The sequence below is a fragment of the Mastacembelus armatus genome, chromosome 4 (assembly GCF_900324485.2).
Source record: "Mastacembelus armatus chromosome 4, fMasArm1.2, whole genome shotgun sequence".
Classification (NCBI taxonomy): Eukaryota; Metazoa; Chordata; class Actinopteri; order Synbranchiformes; family Mastacembelidae; genus Mastacembelus; species Mastacembelus armatus.
In genome coordinates this window covers 11,501,310-11,520,491 of record NC_046636.1, presented here as the reverse complement: position 1 = coordinate 11,520,491, position 19,182 = coordinate 11,501,310, and the positions used below count along the sequence as shown (strand labels likewise).

The window sequence follows — 19,182 nt, the reverse complement described above, 5'->3', positions numbered from 1 at the left end:
ACACACACCACTACTACTATCAGTATAAGCCCCATGGTGTGGAAGAGAGGGTTCAGGACAGGTGAGCTGAAGGGAAATCACCTTTGAGGTTGGCTGCTAACTGTGGCGAATTAGGATCTATTGACCAGAGGAGATGACTCTTTGTGCTCCCTCCTGGTGCAAGCTATACAACTACATACACACAAACACACACTCTCACACAAGCAGGTGACATGAAGGTGTACACAGCTGACTGGCTGTTTTGACACTTAGCTGAAGGGAGATTTGGCTGGCTGGCTTCACCTCAGGCTCCTCTTCTCTCATCCCTCCTCCTCTATCTGTATCCTTTTACTCAACACAGTGAAATTCTCAGCTGCACGCCCTGTCACAGTGGTTGAGAGACAACCTGTGCTTAGTGTCCTTTCAGCACTAGCATTTAGCTGGCTGGGAGAAATGCTGGTCTCTGTTCTGCACCAATACATTTTTTATTACTATAAACCCTTGCCTTTTTCATCACTCAATAAGAAGATTACCAGAGGTGAAAACAACAGTAACAAAAAAAAAAATAGTCTTGCAAATTTCTGGTTTATATTTACACAGTAAAACATGTAAAATTGCAGCTCTATCCAAAGGAAATGGTTGTTTCTTTTTAAACATCTGGGTCAGGGTTTCTTGGCAAGCGTCCAGAAGATTCCCAAGAAACTGTGGGGCCCTTTATAGGTTTCTCATTTCCAAAGTCTGAAGCTCAGTATGATAAGCTCACAGTCTCCATGGGTGGGGAGTCTGGAATCCAGACAGAAATAAAATGAATATGAATTGCTGTTTGGCAGCATGATTTAAACTACAGGGCTCAAATCTACAACCTATAAATCAAAGAGGCATCTGCTGTAATCTAAGCGCATTCCTTTAGCATGTCAACTAATAACTGTATCTTGTCTACACCACTCACTCAAAAGGGCCACTTGTCATGCAGCATTCATGCTGTACTTATCAATGTACAATTAAATCTGTATGAAGTTTTTTCTTCATTTTTTTGTTGCTACCTGCTATCAGCTGGTAATTTTTGTTAGACTGGGTTAGTACAATGTTAAAACTAATGGTTTGGGCTTTGTCCCATAGTGCACTGGATGGCTTTGGCTTTGGGAATGGGGTGTGGGTTGGATTTCCTTAGTCAATGTCTCTGTTGCATGAGGCAGAAAAGCTGTGCTGGCATTGCTGCTACACTGCCATAGTATTTAGCTACACTTTAAAAACCTTCAATAACGAGAAACATTATGCAGAGCCCATAAGTAAAAAGGGCTAAAATGATCCTGCTGGAAGATTTCATTTCATGTTTATGTTGCAAACCAATCTGTTTTCCTATGTGAAAAAGTTGAATGAAGGCTGTTCGCCCCAAAGAGTGTGTGTACACAATGCAGCCTCTCTGACCACTGCTAGTCCTGTGTACATAGAGCATCAGCCTTAAATCCTGCCAGCTACACAGTAATCTTTTTTACCTTTATGCCATAGCTTGATTTAATTTAATCCAATGAAAGCTGGGAGGAATTAACCCATAGTGAACACTCCTCTCCGGCAGTCATTTCATCACACAGATGTCTAAGTGGATAAGTTTATAAGTAGACTATGAAGGATGGCTATTGATCTGTTGGTGGTGGTGCAGCAGTTTTTTCCATACCTTTTGTGATTATGTTTTCCACCGTGGCAACACAAGCAAGACAGCACTGAATACTTTTCTTGTACAATATTTCTGTGATTATGACAAAAGATACAAATCCCACATCTGGGCTATATAGCGAAACCAGGACAGGATCCTTGATTATTATGTCTCTGCTGCACACAGCCCAAGGGGAACCTTCAATTAGCTGTCACAGAGTGAGCGTATGGAGTGATATTCTCCAAAGTACTGCCAATAGTCAGGACAGACTTATTCATAACCTCTTTGTATGATTCGACGCCCACACATTGTTGCACTTGAATGTATCCCAGTGGTTCTGTTATTACTACTGGGGTTCTAAGCCTGGGATTAATGATAGACAATGAGACGGGAAACCAGGAGAGGAGCATGGTTGTCGAGTGTTGTCAGAGCATATGCATACATGCAGCCCCACAGGAACATACACACAACATTAATGTTTATACACATACACACACACAGAGCCCAGATGAGACTTTTCCAGGACTCAGTAGTCATGCCGGGGTGACAAATGGAAACTGACAGTGTGTGTGTCTTTTATATTATGCTTAATGGCTTCACGTTCAGCAGGCACTGCATGGTTGTTCATCAGGGTAATGTTTCATACACATTATCAGGTGCTGTTTATCTTGTGAAGGAAGGAAAATTTGTGAGGGAACACACATTTAGCATTTGTTTCAGCTAATTTGCCACATGAAAAGTTAAACGAATTATTAGATTTCACTTGTCCCTTCCCCTGTGCCCTGCTCTGTCATGGGATATTCTCATGATGGGAAGGGAGGTTTTTAGGGGAAGCCTTACTTTGGTGCTACAATAAAAGAAACATGTCTTTTGTGAAATATGTCTCCTAGGTGGTACTGTAATTAAGAAGAACAGCGAAAGTTAAAGTAGCTCAAACAATTCTAAGTCTGTTTCTGTCATCAGAAGGAGCCATGCGCCGTCTTTGTGAGGAGACCAGGACATTCCCTTAGATGTAAAATACATGAATAACCCATCCACTTTCAATTCATTCTGTGCTGAGCATAAGTTAATTGAAATAAGGTGTTGAAGTGTGAAAAAAATGTGCAAAATTAGTTAGGTTAATGCTGCTGCTGATATATCTCATGTTTCACTCATGCATTTCACGCAGTCCTCTCTGGATGCTGCCTTGCTTCTAGGTTCGTATGGAAATTGAGCTGTTCTTGAGTATGAAATAGTGTGATGATTTACAATACATTTGTGATGCATTCTGATATCTACCAATAATAACAATAATACACAAAGGAAATTGGATTACACGTCTTTCACTCTGCAACACATTTGTAGCTGTGGAGGGGAACATGGCTTATGATTGCTTGTGTATCAGCAGTAAATATGAAAAAAGCTGAGTGAAAATTCGTATAATTTCCCATGAGTCATGTCCTTGTGAGGGTGTGTACAGTATAAGTCTGTGTCTTAGGGAACAAAACCTAATAGCTGGATTATGTTATTTACTGCTGTCTCCAATATTTCTTTCCACAATACAAATGCATTGATTCATATGGGCACAGGCAGGCAGGCAGAGTACACTCCCACACACAAGGACAGACACACTTATAAACACATGTACACATTCATATGCATCCTCAGACACAAAATGACACCAAAGTATAGAGAACAGACATAGCAGCTGCCAGACTACAGCCTGCTTTTTTTTTTCCTCTCGGCTTTCTCTGTACTGTACGTGCCTCAAATTTCAAGCATTAACTCTAAGTGTGCCAAGCAGCCTGATATTTAATGCCATGCACACAGGGAGGTGTCTTTTTCAGGAGTATTCTTACACACTTGCACACACATACACATCCCAGAGGTTGTACATACAAGCATGCATGTACATATGGTATACATATTAACACAGTTGTGTGCCATGGGAAACCTGCATATTCACAGATTAGAGGAACACACATACACACGCACAATAATCAGGCCTCTGTGAAATAAATCTTCTCCAAGGCGTAAGTCAGGGAGTGATCGGGGACCGTTGTGATGTCTGAGTAATAATTCTTTTAATATGCCTTGTTTCACAGTCAGACTGTAATCAAACAAGAGACTGTGGATCCCCTTGGCTGTAGGGCTCAGTGTAACCATAATAACACCCTCTGCCTTTCGCTTTTATGTAAAACAACTCTTTGTTATACTGTAAATCATAACCCCAGGTTTTCCGTTGCCCTATACTTGTATGCTGTCAGCAGACATCATTTGGCCACACTGAGTAGTTTAACAACAGCGGGTAAGACATTTCAGGAGAAGTGGGAACTAGGAGTTCAGGACGACAGTAAAACGTTATCTTGAGCTGTTTTTGTATAAGTGAAATGGTCTTCCTTCTGCCAACAACAGGCCCTCATATCTTACAATATTCAGCACTGGAGGAGCAGCAGAGATGATGATCAAATTTCAAAGGAAAGAGGTGACCCCTGTGACCTCATGTGCCGAATAAACTTTATTGCCACCAGACATTGGTTGGTTGGGTATTATCCCATGATGCAGTATCAGAGACACTGTGAACAAGACTGTAAATCCCCATGGTGGGATTTTCCCCCTTTTATCGCCCCAGTTAAATTCACCCCCATGTCATAACCAAGAATGAGACCAGTGGGTCATGGTGTAGACAAAAAATGCTATAAAATGGTGGTTAAAAAAGCTCCATGGGAGGAATAAAGAATGAAAGTTGGCATATAGGGAGATACTGTAGTCCAGGAGTAAAGAAGGAGGCCTTTTGTTAGAGACAGAAATACGTCCTAGTTTACACAGAACACACCTTAAAATGTGATTAGGGGGTGGGTAAGAATTTAGACATTTAGGGTCCTACAGTAAAGGTCAGCTTACTTTAGGACCTTTACACCCATTCTGAGCTGTTTGCTGCTGATTGTAGTGTATAGTGAGATGTTTGATTTAGTCTGGTCCTGGCTGTAGTCAGTCAACATCAGTGTGATCCTGACAACAGCCAGCAGGAATTTAGGTCAACAGGAAAAACACACGAGAAAGAACCAGAGTGAAGTTGCTTTAACTGAGGTAGTTTATATTAGAAGCAATTCCCAAATCCAAGTCTGACCCAATCTAAAATGTATGCAAATACAGCTAAGGCAAAATAAGTTTCATGCAAATTTTTTCATCAGAACTCTTAAATATAAACTATAAACTTCTTACCAATGAAGCAATTTCAACAAGCGGATAACTAATGAAAAAAACTGTTTTGTGATCCCAGATCTTCATGTGTGAGCTGTCCATCTTTGTGCTGCTGTGCGTGTACAGTTTCCCAAAGGCACAGCTAAGGATTTACTTAAATCCTGTCATTTAGTGAGCACGGCTGTCATTGGGCATGATTTGAACAGTCTGACCTAGACTTTAGTCTGACTTTAGGAGTGAAGCCAAACAGATGCGTGTATATGTAGAAACAAACAGAAATGCAAATATCCAGATGTAAGACACAGCTCGTGGATGATCATGGTGGAGGATGTCTAAAGAACAAAGAGTCCACAGGGAGGACAGAAAAGAAGACAAAGACAGCAAAAACAGAAAGACAGAAACAACAGAAAGAGAACAACAAACAGAAAGACTGAATGCAATAAAGAGATAACGAAAGAGGGAGACAATAAGATGAAGGACACAGAGAAAAAACAATAAGAACAAGAATATGACAGGAGGACAGAAAAACAAAAACAAAAAAGGGTGATTTTCCACATCAGTAATCTCTTTTTTCACACTGATGTGTCCACTTGGGCAGCTGACAGAGGGTTGTGGAAGAGGGAAGGAGAGCCGTTGTCAGGGCAAACAAACAAATTGGCCGTTTTTAACGCATTGTGATCTCTTCTCTGGTAACACCGGCGAGTATGTAGGAGACAGAATTCTCTTCCATTTTACCTGACCACCTGAGATAGCTTGATGTTGAAATAATCCATATCTCGCTATCTCCCTGTCTCTGGTTTGTCTCTAAATATTGCCATGCACAAGTTGACCCGTGTAAGCACTGCAGAAGACAGGAATGAATCATTGTGGTGCTTATTAGAGAGCTGTATATTCATCAGACTATAAGAGGTAGGCTCTCTAGGGTGACTGCTAATGCATATGACTCACAAGCATCTGTAACAGCTGAGCATTTTTGCATTGTAAAGCACTTTTATAACACACAAACTACAGGGCATTGTTTTGACCACATGCAGAGTTTTGTAAGCTAATTGGCAAGTCGCATCAGTGAGGCGTACCTTATAATTTCAAACAAATTGGGTCATTCTAATCCTCACAATCCCCACTTGCAAATGTATAATTTGAGGGTGCAGCAAAGATTGAAACTGTATGCAAATGTATTGACATTTGAGCAATTAGAGAGGAGGTCTTGATTTGTGTGGGTGTTAACTGCAGCGCCGGGGGCTTTTATACGGAAGTGATTCAGAATCTAATTTTGCGACAAGGGATAAATAAAAGGTTTCCGAGGCTCACCTGTGTCCCATCGAGGCAGTGAAAAGAGTCTGTTTGTGCAGACTTCTGGTAAAAAAAATTGCTTTTGATATGCTTACTCAGTGGTTTGAGGCCACATATCGGAGCTTGGCATGAATAAACGGTCCATAGAAATGGGTGCATAATGAGTTTTCTCTGGGAATACCTCATTTAAATCAATTTAATCATCTCACTTAAAATATGCGACAAAGGAATATGTCTTTTTATGAGCTCCTATATGCAAGAAAGAAAACCATGCAGCCATGGTTAAATGAGTGGATTATTATGCTGTTGGTCAAAGCCAAGAAAGGGACTTACTGACCCATTTAATGTCCACGTCCAGTGGAGCTGCTTGTTGGATGTGACCCCATCCACTCCACCATAATCCTACAAGAGATGATCTTGCCTCGACAGAAGCGATGTTATTGGACTTGACAAGAACTCAACGGTCTACCACACAGGGCCTCAACATCATTTTGATGTGATTGCATTCTATGATGGAGCGAATCATGTGACAGAGCTGTTTGTGCACTTGAGAAATTGGGAGAAATGGAAGAAGGAACTGCAGTGTACAGTGGTAAATGCATACAGTATCAATCTCGCTCCTCTCAATTACATCATTGACTCATCCTCTCTGCGTGCTTTGAATTTCTTTCTGGAAATAAAATCTGTGGTTAAATTAAAAACCTGCATATCCATTTTTTCTTTGTAGAAGTCATATGACAGCTCTTGCTTTTACATTAATGATTAGCTATGCTTGTTTTTAGGAAAAATGCTTCCTGTGTGTTCATGTGCTAAGCTTTCACATGCCAATGATTTGAGCAAAGCTGAAATGTTCTTTTCATTTTTTTGCACAGAACTGCTGAAAACACATACCTTCAACTTTTAACACCACAAAAGAATTCTGATAGCTCATTTCATTGCCTGCTTCACTAGGCAGTGAAACGAGCATCAAGATATTACAGAGAGGGCGTCCAATGACAGCCAGAAAAAAGTGCCATCATTTATGTGTCAACATCAGCCATGTGGGAGGACAAGTTTATTGACATTTTGATGATCATCCTGGACCATTCTCCCTTGCACCCATCGACTGCAACTCAACATACATTAGTCAGCAGCAGGGCCAGGCTCCTGTCTCATTTGTCAGGAAATCAAGAAGAGAGAATGGCAATACAGTATTTCAGATAGTGTAAACTATGTTCTAACATACTTTGTAGCAAGAGAAGTCGGCTTCTTTGGGTGCTCAAGAGGTCTATCTGTGTGAATAAACACTTGTAAAGTATGTTTTTCATGCACTGGCATGCTGCGCACAAATAACTGGAATGTTGTCTTATGTCAGGATAGATCCTTTTAAAGTCTCTGATTTCGCTATCGGTAATCAGTGTCCATTCAACAAATGAATAAATCAATTGAGTGTGCAGCCTGTCTAGACACAGCTAAGATGAAAATAAAGGCCGTGTTGGAGCCTGTTCCTTCACTGCTTAATAATCAGTTTATTGTATGTAAACATATAATGACATGTAAGAACACGGTCCAATTTATTTTCATTGGATATCAGAAATAGTGTGAGAATTTTTACAGCAACTCACTGGGTGAATTCCACTAATTTTAAATTCTACCCTATCAATGAGGGTGTGAAATTATTTTCTAGGCATGATTCAAATAAGAAAACATGTTCTGACTCACTCATATTCCTCTTTTAGTGGTAATATGCAAATATTTAAGTTAAAAGAAAAATATTTAAACTTCAAACATTTAGAGTTGAAATAAAATGAAAACCTTTATTTATATTGTTCCTTGTTTTTGTTTTTTTTTTTGCAGCATTCTACTAAGGCCCTGTTTTTTTTATTTGAATTTTAAACCTGGATTACTTTCTGGGTTCAAGTAAAGCTTGTCTTGGTCTGGTTAGATTGATGTGGTCCCAAAAGCTGAGCCCCATTTAGCAACCCTAGTCCATGTCCTATCAATATGAAGTGGCCAAGTAAACACATAAATAAATATTGAGCTCTCAGATAATCTGTGGAAAAGTTGCGTGGCCTCCATGGCTCATCACTGCCTGCGTTGAGCATTAGGTGGACTTATGAATGTGGATGTGGAGGGAATTAGCATAATTACTGTTATTATATTCTCAGTGTACGGGCTATTGGAGGCTTACACTAGCCACCCCTCAGAACTTGACAGTTAAATTAAAAACATACGCTGATGATGTGACCCTGAATGATTGATCCTTCTCCCTTGTGCCTTACATTTCTTTCTATTTTAGACAAAATCTTAAATCTGTGCACTTGATCTACAGAGTGTTAAGTTTTTTTTTTTTTTTAATGGCTGATGGAGATTTGGAGTTGCAGCATCACTGGGGGAAAGATCTAACCTTGCTCCAGGCCTGACTTTGCACCTGTCCAGGCATGTATGTTTCCAGGGATGAGAGTATATCGCTTTCTCCTTGGCTAACTCTCTCTAAAAAAAAAAAAAAAAAAAACGCTATGCTAGCAGGGGTCCCTTGAGCCTTGGCACCAGGGACACAGGGAACGCTTGGATAGTAAACCTCCCCAAATCCTCTAGATACTGATCCCTTATGATATGGTAACTAGCTTCGAGGTGTTGTTTACCACTGAGCCCCACTCACTTCACTCAACCCCCTGTGAGATGCTTTCCTACACTCCAAAGCTTCAGTAACATATCTAGCACATATTAGATTCTAAATTAAAAATCAGTCAGCTGTGACACTTGATACATAGATGGGGAATACCAAAGGAATATGAAGGCGCACTTGACAGCAACTAAAATCATAATATCAGCAATGCAATTTATCACTATTGTCTGCAGAACAAATGATTGGGGGGCTGGGGTCTTACCATGTGCTGGATCAGGTGGGCCGAACTCCAGATTGTATCTCAGGATGTAAAAATTATTCCACACATAAAGCTGGTTATCTCGAGGATTGTAATCCACAGCTGCAATGTACTGGTACTGGTTGGGAAAGTGGATATCAACATATTCCCCGCGGTTCTGTTTGGTATTGTAAATGTAATCGATGAGGCTCTTGCTGACCTCACTTTCATTGTCTTCGTAGGTGGAGCGGACCACATACAGTACTCCACAAACCATGAAGGCATTGGAGGCTGAGCGCTTATCATAGGCCGTGTCCCAGGTTGCCTCAAAACGTAGCGTGTAGGGGTTCAACTGACTGATTACCATCATGCCGTTGTTCTGCTCTGTGGCATAGATCACCCACAGCCCATTCTCATCTACTGCAAGGTCAATGTCTGTTTTACCACCCCACTTGTAGGGTGATGTGTCGTGGTAGTTGGCATTATTGATGATCGCCTCACCACTTTTGATTCGAGTCCGCAGGTCAAACTTCACAATGTTGCGGGTGCGCTCCTTGTTGAAAAACACAGCTCCATCGTAGACCACAAATCCAGTCCCATCCACCCGGTGGGGCAGCTTGTAGGTGATGGATTGCCGGGCATTTTGGAAGTCATCCAGGGAGGAATACTCAATCAGAGTGTCTGTCCTATAAGGAGTCCAAGGCATGAAGTAGATTTTGTCACCGGCTTGAAGAGGGTCTTTGCACCAGGCACCAGCTTGTTGCTCCGCTTCAAATAGAAAGGACGGCTCACCGACAGCTTTCAGAGTCCCAGGACAAAGAAAAACTAGCAATGGAAGAAGAGTAGAATAAAAACAGACACAGGTTAACATAAAAAATAAAGCCATACAAAAGTACATATAATACAATAGTAATATAACACACTCTGTAATGCCTTCGTTTTTTATTACAGGTTGTCCATGAGGAGTGGGGACAAACACACATTAAAAGAGTGGCCAAACACAACTAACATCTATAGCCAATGTTGACAAGCAGTATAAGGACTTTGGTTTTGTGCATAGAAAGAAAAAGAAATCAGAAAGTTATTAAGCATAATATTTAGAGATTTAAAGTAGTCTGAAACAAAAAGAAGCTTGGCTTCAGACATTTACTGTTGGGAATAGAACACAAATGAGGGGAAACAGAACAGAAACAAAATGTACAAACAAAACAATTGGTCCTGTAAACAAACAAACAAAAAGATATGCAGCCAACTAAAGTCACTTGGCAACAGATGGGAGAGGTTATGAGAGAGCAGGAGTCAGCAGATTCTGCAAAATGTTTGTGTGTCCTTAGATGTGTCTTGGTTACACCACATGATCTACAGTATATACCTGAGAGGCTTGTCATTACAAAGTGGTGCAAATGTCAGAACCATTAAAACTTAAAAAACTTTCAGTAGGGATCTCTTGAGGTGTTTTGGTTGTTGCTCTGAGACATAGGAGGCATAAGAATCAACAGAGAAAAGAGCAAGTGGCCAGGTGAGAATAATGGGGAGAAGTGTGAAAGTGTTTTGGGGGGGGGGGTTCAGAGAGCAAAGGGACAGTAGAAAGCAATAGCTTAAATAAAGGGCCAAAAAAAACACTGTTACCATGGCATGCTATGGAAAAGGGTTTGGAAGCCAGGCAATATGAGATTCAGCTGAGTAGCAAAAGCACCCAGGGACAATGAGAAGAGGAAGCCCCTATGGACGGCAGCCAATACGCCCCCCATTTACATCTTTTGGCTGCTTGCGTGCTGTCTTTTTTATGGTCAGCCTCTCTTCCCTAGTTGTACCACACTGATTGTTAAGATTACATTTGAGGGGATTCTGAAGATAACGTCTACGATGGGTTCGTAGGGGCCACCACAGGAAAAAAGGTAGTTTACAACTAGATGCCACAAAACAGCTAGGGATTGGATCATGTCTGTTATTTACCTTTTTGCTCCACTTCTATTTTAAGCGTTGGAAGAGAGAATGAAAGGGGTGCAAGGGGAAAAAAACAGATTAATATAAATTAACTGTCATTGCTATGATTACATAGGCAGAAACATGTTATGAAACATGGACAAACACAGGTACACCTATTCAGAAAAGGCAGGAGAGTTGTGAGAAAGTTGTCACACAGCCGCCAAGTTCCTGTCTTAGAAAATGGGTCCGATTAGAGCACTGAGAATGGTCCGATCACACGTGGTCTTTTTACTATGGATTTAAAATACAGTGGTGGGTGGATTTCTTATTTGATAGGCTGCCTGTGGGTATCACTGATGACATAACTTCAGTCAGGTTAAATGTCTGACCTTTAAGAAAAGTACATTGGATTTTTGTTTAATACATAAGAAAGCAAGTCTGTATTTCACATTGGAAACAAATTAGGAGAGCGATCTTGTCAGTTATACTGTAAGTACTGAAAACATTCTTTTTGGTATTAAACACATTTTTGAGATTCAAAGCTATTAAGGGTCCATCCTGTGAGATTGCAACCATCAACTGTGATTTATTGCATAATTTTAACAATGTATAGACACGTTATTTTACATACTGGTAACTGGTTTGGTTAAAAAAAAAAAATCTTTTAATCCACCCACCACCATAAACCATAAAAAAATACAGAAAGGAAAAAGACAGATAACTTTTTAAAAATGAATAAATAAAAACTACAATTACATTTAGAGTAGTTCATACATCTTTGCAATATTTCAATGTAAGTATTTTAAAAAGAAAAATAAATTAAGTTAAATGTTAGTACAATAAAAATGCCGTTTTACCAATATGACACCTGACTAATAACAACAAGCCTCTGTGTAATACTGTAATTTTACTTGATCATTAAAAATTATGAAGCCATATGTGCAAAAAAAAGTAATTAATTAATTAATAAACTACTTGTGGCCTTATCAACGAAGCAGGTAATCAATGTAAATTACTGGAGCAAAATACATTATTACAGGCTATGTGCACTGAATGTTTAACTCCATATTCCCCAACACTGTACTTGTTTATTGTGTTATTTTGTGATTTTCAATACAAGTCCATTATTAATAAGCTAAGGTGTTCATGTCCAAACAAGGCACCTTTTTTTGTGAAATAGCAGGAGTGAAAATATCTAGGAAAGTATTTATGACATAAATTTATGTAGATGCTAAATTTTCTTCAGAAAAGACATCTCTGAGTCTAGTCTAAAGTCTAGGTCAGACTAGGTTCACTCTTTGACACATTTCTGGTTTGGTCTCATTGCTGTTCAATTAGCAAGCTGTTGACAAATGTAAGGGGACAGCGTTGGGCAGCACAGAGAAATTAATCAGTCATTCAATAACTTTGTACCATGTATACAGAGAAGCTCCAGAATAGTAGTAGTACAAAAACTACTGTATTACATGGCAAATTATTTAACACTGAATTTAATTTCATTTATGAAACAGCTTTCACATAAGTAATTCCTGCTAATATGGTCTGATTTGTGCTCAGCTGCCTGTGAATTAATTTAAGATTTATTCTTTTAACAATATAATAGTAATCTCATAAGTACACACAGTATACATTGGTTTTTTTGCCCTTGATCTGCAATCCTAAATTATTTTTTTGGTCTGTGGGCTTTTTTTAGTACACAGACAACCACAGAAACCCTGCAAGGATCAATGTTAAAATGCAAAGTGTAGACACATTTTGGGACAGCTTACACCATGGGAAAGTGGGAGCACTTGTAAATTAGGTTCCCTTTGATTTTTGCAACCCTCAAGCTCCAATTAATGCAGGTTCATATCAAAATCACAAAGTCTGACATAGGCTTCAGTGGCCAAAAAAACAGTGGAACCTACAGAGATTCAGAAGGAAATGCTCGCCACTCTGCAGAAAAAATGTCAGTCAGTGTGTTGCAGCTAACAAAAAGATCAAACACAGTTATGAAGCAAACAATTTAACAACAGTTGAGTTTTCAGAGGCCATCTCAGCCACATAAAGGGAGAAGGCAAGAATAGGGCAAAGATAGATGGAAGCAAATCTGGAAAGAAAAGGAGAACACATGACGGAAGACCTGATGACGTTAGCAGAAATGTAAAAATAGAAATAGCAATCAGTGTGATCAGAAATCAGTCAGTGGATGAAGAGAGTGAGTCAGATAGCCGAGGTGGTTTCCTGCAGATTGCACAGGGGAAGGGAAGACAGTCAGTTACTCTTATTATAGTAACATCAAAAGAAACACATTCACACACACACACACACCCTCACACACACACACACATTCAAACCCACACTTAACCAAAAAAACTTTTTCACTGAACTTTGCAGACTTTCTAGGAAATTTGTGCTTTCTATGAACTACTACTAATCAAACTGCAAACAGTAATTGTCACTGGTAATAAACTGGATGGATATCTGCTGTCAACAGCAGACTAAGCTAGTGGCTCCAGGCTTATTTAAATTAAAGCATCATGTAAACTACAGAAAATAGATAAGGAAAAACAAAACACAATAACAAAAACACCAAAGGGAACCCAAATGTCACATTTTCATAATTTGGCCATCGCTGTTACATGAAACTAAGGGTTTACTGGCACTAGTATGTGATGAAAATAAAAATATTAACATTAAGGACTTTGTACACCCCCTGGCACAGCTCTATAGTTTTGCAAGGGTGGAAGAGGGATGGAAACTTTTTTTTCACCATTTCAAAGTCGCTTGTACAGAACAGGCGTAATAAAGAAGTGTCTTGCCTTTTATGTTGCCAGTTTCAAGCAATTACTAGAGCCAATTCAGAGGGTGACTCGTGCCAGGTGAAGGCAAAATTTACATCCTTGGCTGGAACATGAAGATAATGTTGCTAATGAGGGCAGTTCATGACAAGAACCAAATTATGAAGCCAAAAGGATGAAAATGGTGGAAATGTAGGCAACTTGTTACAAAGGCCACTTGCACAGAAATGAAAAATCCAAAATTGCTTGTGTGGTTATGCAAAGACTTAGACAATACAATGAATTAATTAAACACCACAATACATTCAGTCTGTGGCACAAAAACAACTGTTTATCACATAATGTGGTTAAACAGCTGGTTGTGGGTTAAAGGGGTAGAGTTTGAGGGGCAGTGGTTGCTACTCAAAATGAGGACACTGTCTGTGGTCCCGTCGTTGATCAGCTTAATGGGGATTTAATACGTGTTCTTGCACAACAACTCCTCAAGTCTTGTATCCCAGCAAATCCTAGGGATCTTAAGCTTCTGATCCACTGCAGCGTTTTAATCACAAATCTTGGTATTCATCAACTACAAAACCGTAGGTCTTTGCTGTCCCATCTGAGAACTGTAGTAAGGGTTTGCTGTAGTGAGGGAATGTTCAGGAAATGTTCTCGTTTAGTCTGATTCTACAAAATGACCTATGGTATATACATTTTATTTTGGGGAAAATGAGACATAGAGGAAAGCAAAAAAAACATGGAACTTGCCTATAAATCACAATCTATCACAATTTACAACAGGGCTTGTGTAGGAAAAACTGGACTTGTGTGGACTGGATCAGACTGGGAGAACACTAAGCACTTACCAGGGCAGTTGCGATAGGAAACATTCTGTGTTCTTGGTCCTATTCTGGTTGGGCATGGACCTTGAGAAGCAAAAAGATGGGGCTACAGACATGCATGTTTGAAACTGCTTAGAGTGAAGTGAAGACCTGCTTGGAATTTTTTCTGTTTTTGTAAAAACCTAGAGTCCTTGAGCAGAAGGTTATTTTTCACAACACTATGGCAGGCTTGACTTGGTGGAAAAAGGAGACAAAAGACAATCATAACAATGGGTGGACATGAGTGCACCTTGAGGCTAATCCTGCTATTAAGGTTTGAGGTAACACAGCATGACACAGGATCAATACTTCACTTAGGTATGAGGCAGTTAGGCATTTAAGGTGGAAGCTACAGAATTTGGCTTTGCTCGATAAGGTAGACTCAAATGCTCATTATTGCTTGTTCCATTTTTAATTACAGATTCACAAAAACTCAAAAGAGGTCAACCTTTAAATCGTAATGAGTTTCACAATCTAATGATGTTCACTAATGCAGCACTGAGGGGAACATCTTGGACAGGTAGACCAGTAATGAGCAATGTAAATGTGATATGTTACATTTGTGTTATATTATTTTTATTTGGATTTAATTATTTTTATTCTGTTGGTTCAAAACTGAGAGACATCAAAAGGCATCAGTCAATAGTATATTTCTTTGAATCCACAAGTGCTGCCAAATGCTATCTGCACATCACTTCTAATTATTTCAGTTCCACCTGATTAGTGATTCTGGAAATTCATCTAAATCTTTGTGATTAATCAGTGTGTAAAGGTTACACAGGGGAATTTCCTTCACAAATTGCAAATGAACATGATGGCTTAAAGGACAAAGAGGAATTTTAATTCAAAGGACAATCTAAAGATTGTTTGGGAGCTAAATTGCAATGAATATTTTAGCAACCAAGGAGCAGACAAAATGTTAACACTATCTCTTTAGATGAAATATTACCTTGTTGACTCACGAGTGGAGACATTCTGTCCTGTTACATAATGAAACATCTGTTAACATATTTTAACACCTGTTGTAGGGATGTATATTAAGCCATCAAGGTGAGCTGTGTTTTCGCCTGATAGATTTCTCCATACAAGATTTGAGTAATGAAACACTCGCTTGCCTTCGTGGAGAATCAACACGACTTCCTCTACCCTCAATCTATTCTGCTACCTCATAACCAGGCTCATCGATCTTCTGGAAACATGGTGAGCACATCAATAATAAAAATAGTACAGAGGAGGACCAAAAAGGTTTTACAGGTCACATTTCATGAAAAGTTCATGGTGTGACACAGGTGAAAGAAGAGACAGAGGGAAAAGGGTGCTGGAAGGTGTTGCAGATGAAGAGAGTAGACTGGACACTGCCGAGGGAAAAAAAAATAGGACAGGATATGGTGTGACAGAAAAGAGAAAGAGCAGAGAAACTGAGGATGGAATGATGGTGGAAAGGGAGTAGGGAGAGTCTGCAATTCATGATAGTAGGGTCATACTTACTGTAGGGGACACACTCGTACTGGATCTCCAAATACTTGTAGGTCCCTGGGCAGGGGTCTGGGAAAACATCTGAACCTGTGATCACAATGCACTGGGTCCGATTGTTGCATCTGTAAAGGATAAGAAAAAAAAAACACAGAAACAAATTTAACAATAATAACTTGTGCCTAAATACATCAATGTTTGTCCTTTCATGCCCAGTAAATGGCTGACGAAAGGAAATACATAAATAACGAGTATAGCAAGGTCTCCACAAAAAAGCAAAAGCAAATTCTTAACTCATGTTCAGAGGTGAAACTAAAAAAAAAAAAAAAAAAAAAAAAAAAGTACAAAAAATAATAATAATAATAAAAAAAAGCACCACTCTGCAAAAGTGGTGAACTGCCATTATTATTTAGGCTGCTAATAGTAAAGTCCAGGCCAATTATTTTGCTTTTCACTCGCCTGTTGTGTGTTCTACGCTATGTGTACAAAGAGTCCTTTTGTATTCTGTATTATTTGTGTCTCTTTCAAGAACTCAGAAAAATTGTCTGAATGGGTACTGGACAATGAAAGAATTTATAAGGTTCTATGACATTTTACCTCAATACAGAATTACAGTACCTGTCTACTTAATAACCTGCCATACTTTTGGTTTTCCGAGTGAATTCATTACATATGGTTTTGTGGTTTGTTTGTTCTGTAACTTTGTCCCTGCAAGTTGTGCTATAATCAAATCCAAACCAGCTCCTGAGTGTGTGTGTGTGTGTGTGTATGTGTGTGTGTGTTAAGTCCTATTCACAATGTACGGCAATTGCACAGGGACCTCAAGCAATTTTGGAATTCACCACCCACATCGCTGTTAGGTGGGGTGCATTTGCATGGGATAAACAAAGTGTATGTTTTGCTCAAATGTCCCGACTTATTGATTTGAGCTGATTCCTGCTCTGAGTGGGTGTACATGCTGCGTAGCTAGATGAGCCTCTTGAATTTGCACCCAAAATGCCATCAAAGGTCTCATTAATGATTACCACTGCAGCCTCCGTAATTGTAGACCTGGAAGGGCAGAAAAAACCAAAATGCTCATCAAGGCATTGATAACAAAAAAAAAAAACAAAAAAAAAAAATGAATATACATCAATACCCTGAACAAGTTGCCTTTGCTACCAAGGGGACTTAAAATTCTGTTGGCAATGTGAGGAGCCAGATCGATAACTGTGTTCTGCTGATTTAGCAGGGACCAGAGATAATATTTGTTTCTTATCATAGACCACTGTGCCATTTACAGCAGATCATTAGAAAATGTATTACTGGTTGCATTGTATTGTGTTTTGGGTTTTGCCTTTGTTTTAGGCTGCTGAGGTAATCGCTGCTCTGTGTCCAAATGTTATTAATATAATATTAGGTAGCACAGTGGAACAGTTACTGGTGAGGTCTATAGAATTGAACAGACACAGGGGGCTGGAAATTGGCATTGTTTAGGTTTCAGATTGAAAACAACCACAGTGTAGCTGCAGACTCTAAAAGGATGCAGTATATTGTGGCTAACAACACTAAAAATTATCCAGCAACTTAAGCAAATGTTTGATATGCTAAAATAAAGAAAAGGCTGAATCAAATTGGAACAGCCATTATTTAGTCTCTCTTCCACTTCCTAGTCTTCGATATCTCCTATTCAGCATGTATAACAATTAAAACATTTTTTTCAAATTCATGTGATAGAGAACACTTGTGTCTACATCTGTGTGTGTGCATCTGTGTTTAATAGAGGTCTCAAGGGGCATTACACTTTATTAATGACTTTCACATGTGATAGCATATGATAATAACGGCATTTTGTATTTGTTTTTATGGAAATGAATTACTCTTTTGGAATTAAAACATGCACCTCATGCTGGGTCCATAATATGCTGATTGTTTTTGTGGGTAATATTTCATGACTCTGCAGCACTTTCCATATATTATATGGTCACTTTGATGATTCTGTCCCCTTTGCTCATGCATACGCATATCATGCAGGGGCAATATAAATTACAGTGCTTTATCTAAGAGATTCCAATGGGACCAGGAAATGAATGCCTGGTTTATATTAGGCAAGTGAAACACAGTGATATCAAAAACAAAATTCATGACACCAATGAGACATAGACCTGCCATAATTTCCCAGGCAAATGTATTAAACAACAGGACATAATGACTGGGAAAAAAAATATCTCATATTTCTTTTGAAACAATATTGACGTAAGTGTTGATAGCTCTTTCTGATATATTGCCCTAATTTTAGAGCTGTGGAGCATGGGCGCTCAGATCTATAGGATTGTATGACTCTTCTTCCGTCTCATCTATGAAACCTCGGCACCTCCTGAGACCAATTGAAAAAGCCCTAATGACTTCTTCTATGCATAGTCCTAGCCCTTAGTTTGAGTGTGAGCATGTAATTGAAATTTGTCACAAAAAAAATTCAGCATTTGGGCCTGCCAGGCCACAGGTCTCAAAGTACACACTAATTAAATACATGTAAAATATGATATCTCTGAAAATCTTTTGATAGTCTGAGGCGATATTGTAATTAATCATGTACATAATGAATATTAAGTCAAAGGAAGATTTTCCCCATTTTTCTCCAGAGTGAAACATTCTACTTCTATAAATAGCTTGACTGCTTTACTGAAAAAGCAAAAGTGGGAGGAGTACTGAAAAAAGAAAAAGAATAATTAGGAAGTTGAAAAAAGAGCTCACTATGCAGTACATCTAAGACAAAAATGTTGTAAGTTGCCTTATTTTGGGCAATGACATTATCTAACTGTCCACTGATATTTCTTTAGTTCATAATCCGTAAGGTTTACAATGCCAGCTATATGGAAGGAAACATAAAAACACTGTTGACCAATAGGTGCAACTGTGTTTATACAATTTTGGTTTGAAGAACAAAAAACATAAAAAAATCTGCATAGTCTGAAATCAAAAAGATTGATGCAGCCATATGTAGTAGTTTATGGTATATATATATATATATATATATATATATATATATACACACACACAAACGTCAGCAGTATGTTGAGGATAGTTGTTGCATTTTTTAATTGAAGTTAAACTAAAATAAACACAGCACAGAAATACTTTCTGCTTTGATTGCTTCCATTTCCCCTATCAGCCTGTTAATCACACTGAAGTATTCCAAATGTAAT

The 19,182-nt window shown here is 38.9% G+C and overlaps 1 protein-coding gene across 1 annotated transcript in view; it reads right to left on the bottom strand.

The window, feature by feature from the left end:
- The window catches only part of adgrl2a (adhesion G protein-coupled receptor L2a), an 88,962-nt gene that overhangs the window by 24,134 nt on the left and 45,646 nt on the right, over positions 1–19,182 (bottom strand). Inside the window, exons 4-7 of the mRNA XM_026323530.1 lie at positions 16,013–16,122; positions 14,510–14,569; positions 10,912–10,926; positions 8,980–9,780 (exon numbers count right to left, since the gene is read on the bottom strand). Of these exons, the coding sequence (XP_026179315.1) occupies positions 8,980–9,780; positions 10,912–10,926; positions 14,510–14,569; positions 16,013–16,122 (986 nt within the window). The remainder of the gene's footprint in view (positions 1–8,979; positions 9,781–10,911; positions 10,927–14,509; positions 14,570–16,012; positions 16,123–19,182) is intronic.